General features: G+C 64.1%; 1 protein-coding gene across 1 annotated transcript in view; it reads right to left on the reverse strand.

Annotated features, from left to right (window-relative positions):
* Window positions 1-223, reverse strand: part of TMEM150A (transmembrane protein 150A) — a 5,342-nt gene that overhangs the window by 1,828 nt on the left and 3,291 nt on the right. The window contains exon 5 of the mRNA XM_014523432.2: window positions 42-169. Within this exon, the coding sequence (XP_014378918.1) occupies window positions 42-169 (128 nt within the window). The remainder of the gene's footprint in view (window positions 1-41; window positions 170-223) is intronic.

The following is a 223-nucleotide window of genomic DNA, read 5'->3' on the forward strand; positions in this document are numbered from 1 at the left end:
TTGGGCCACACCCGCCCCCACTCCCCTTGCCTTTTGCCCACCTGGAAGTTGCCCACCATGACAAGGCCAGCAGCATTGGTACAGCCCGTGACAAGGGCAGTGGTGTTGATCCAGGAGCGCTGGCTCTGCTCCAGCAGCTGCCCGTAGCGCAGGACACAGATCACCACCACTGTGGGTGACACGTGGTATCACCTCCCGGCCCCTCCTGGGGGCAGAGACCCTC

This window comes from Alligator sinensis, unplaced genomic scaffold (assembly GCF_000455745.1).
Source record: "Alligator sinensis unplaced genomic scaffold, ASM45574v1 scaffold453_1, whole genome shotgun sequence".
Taxonomy (NCBI): Eukaryota; Metazoa; Chordata; order Crocodylia; family Alligatoridae; genus Alligator; species Alligator sinensis.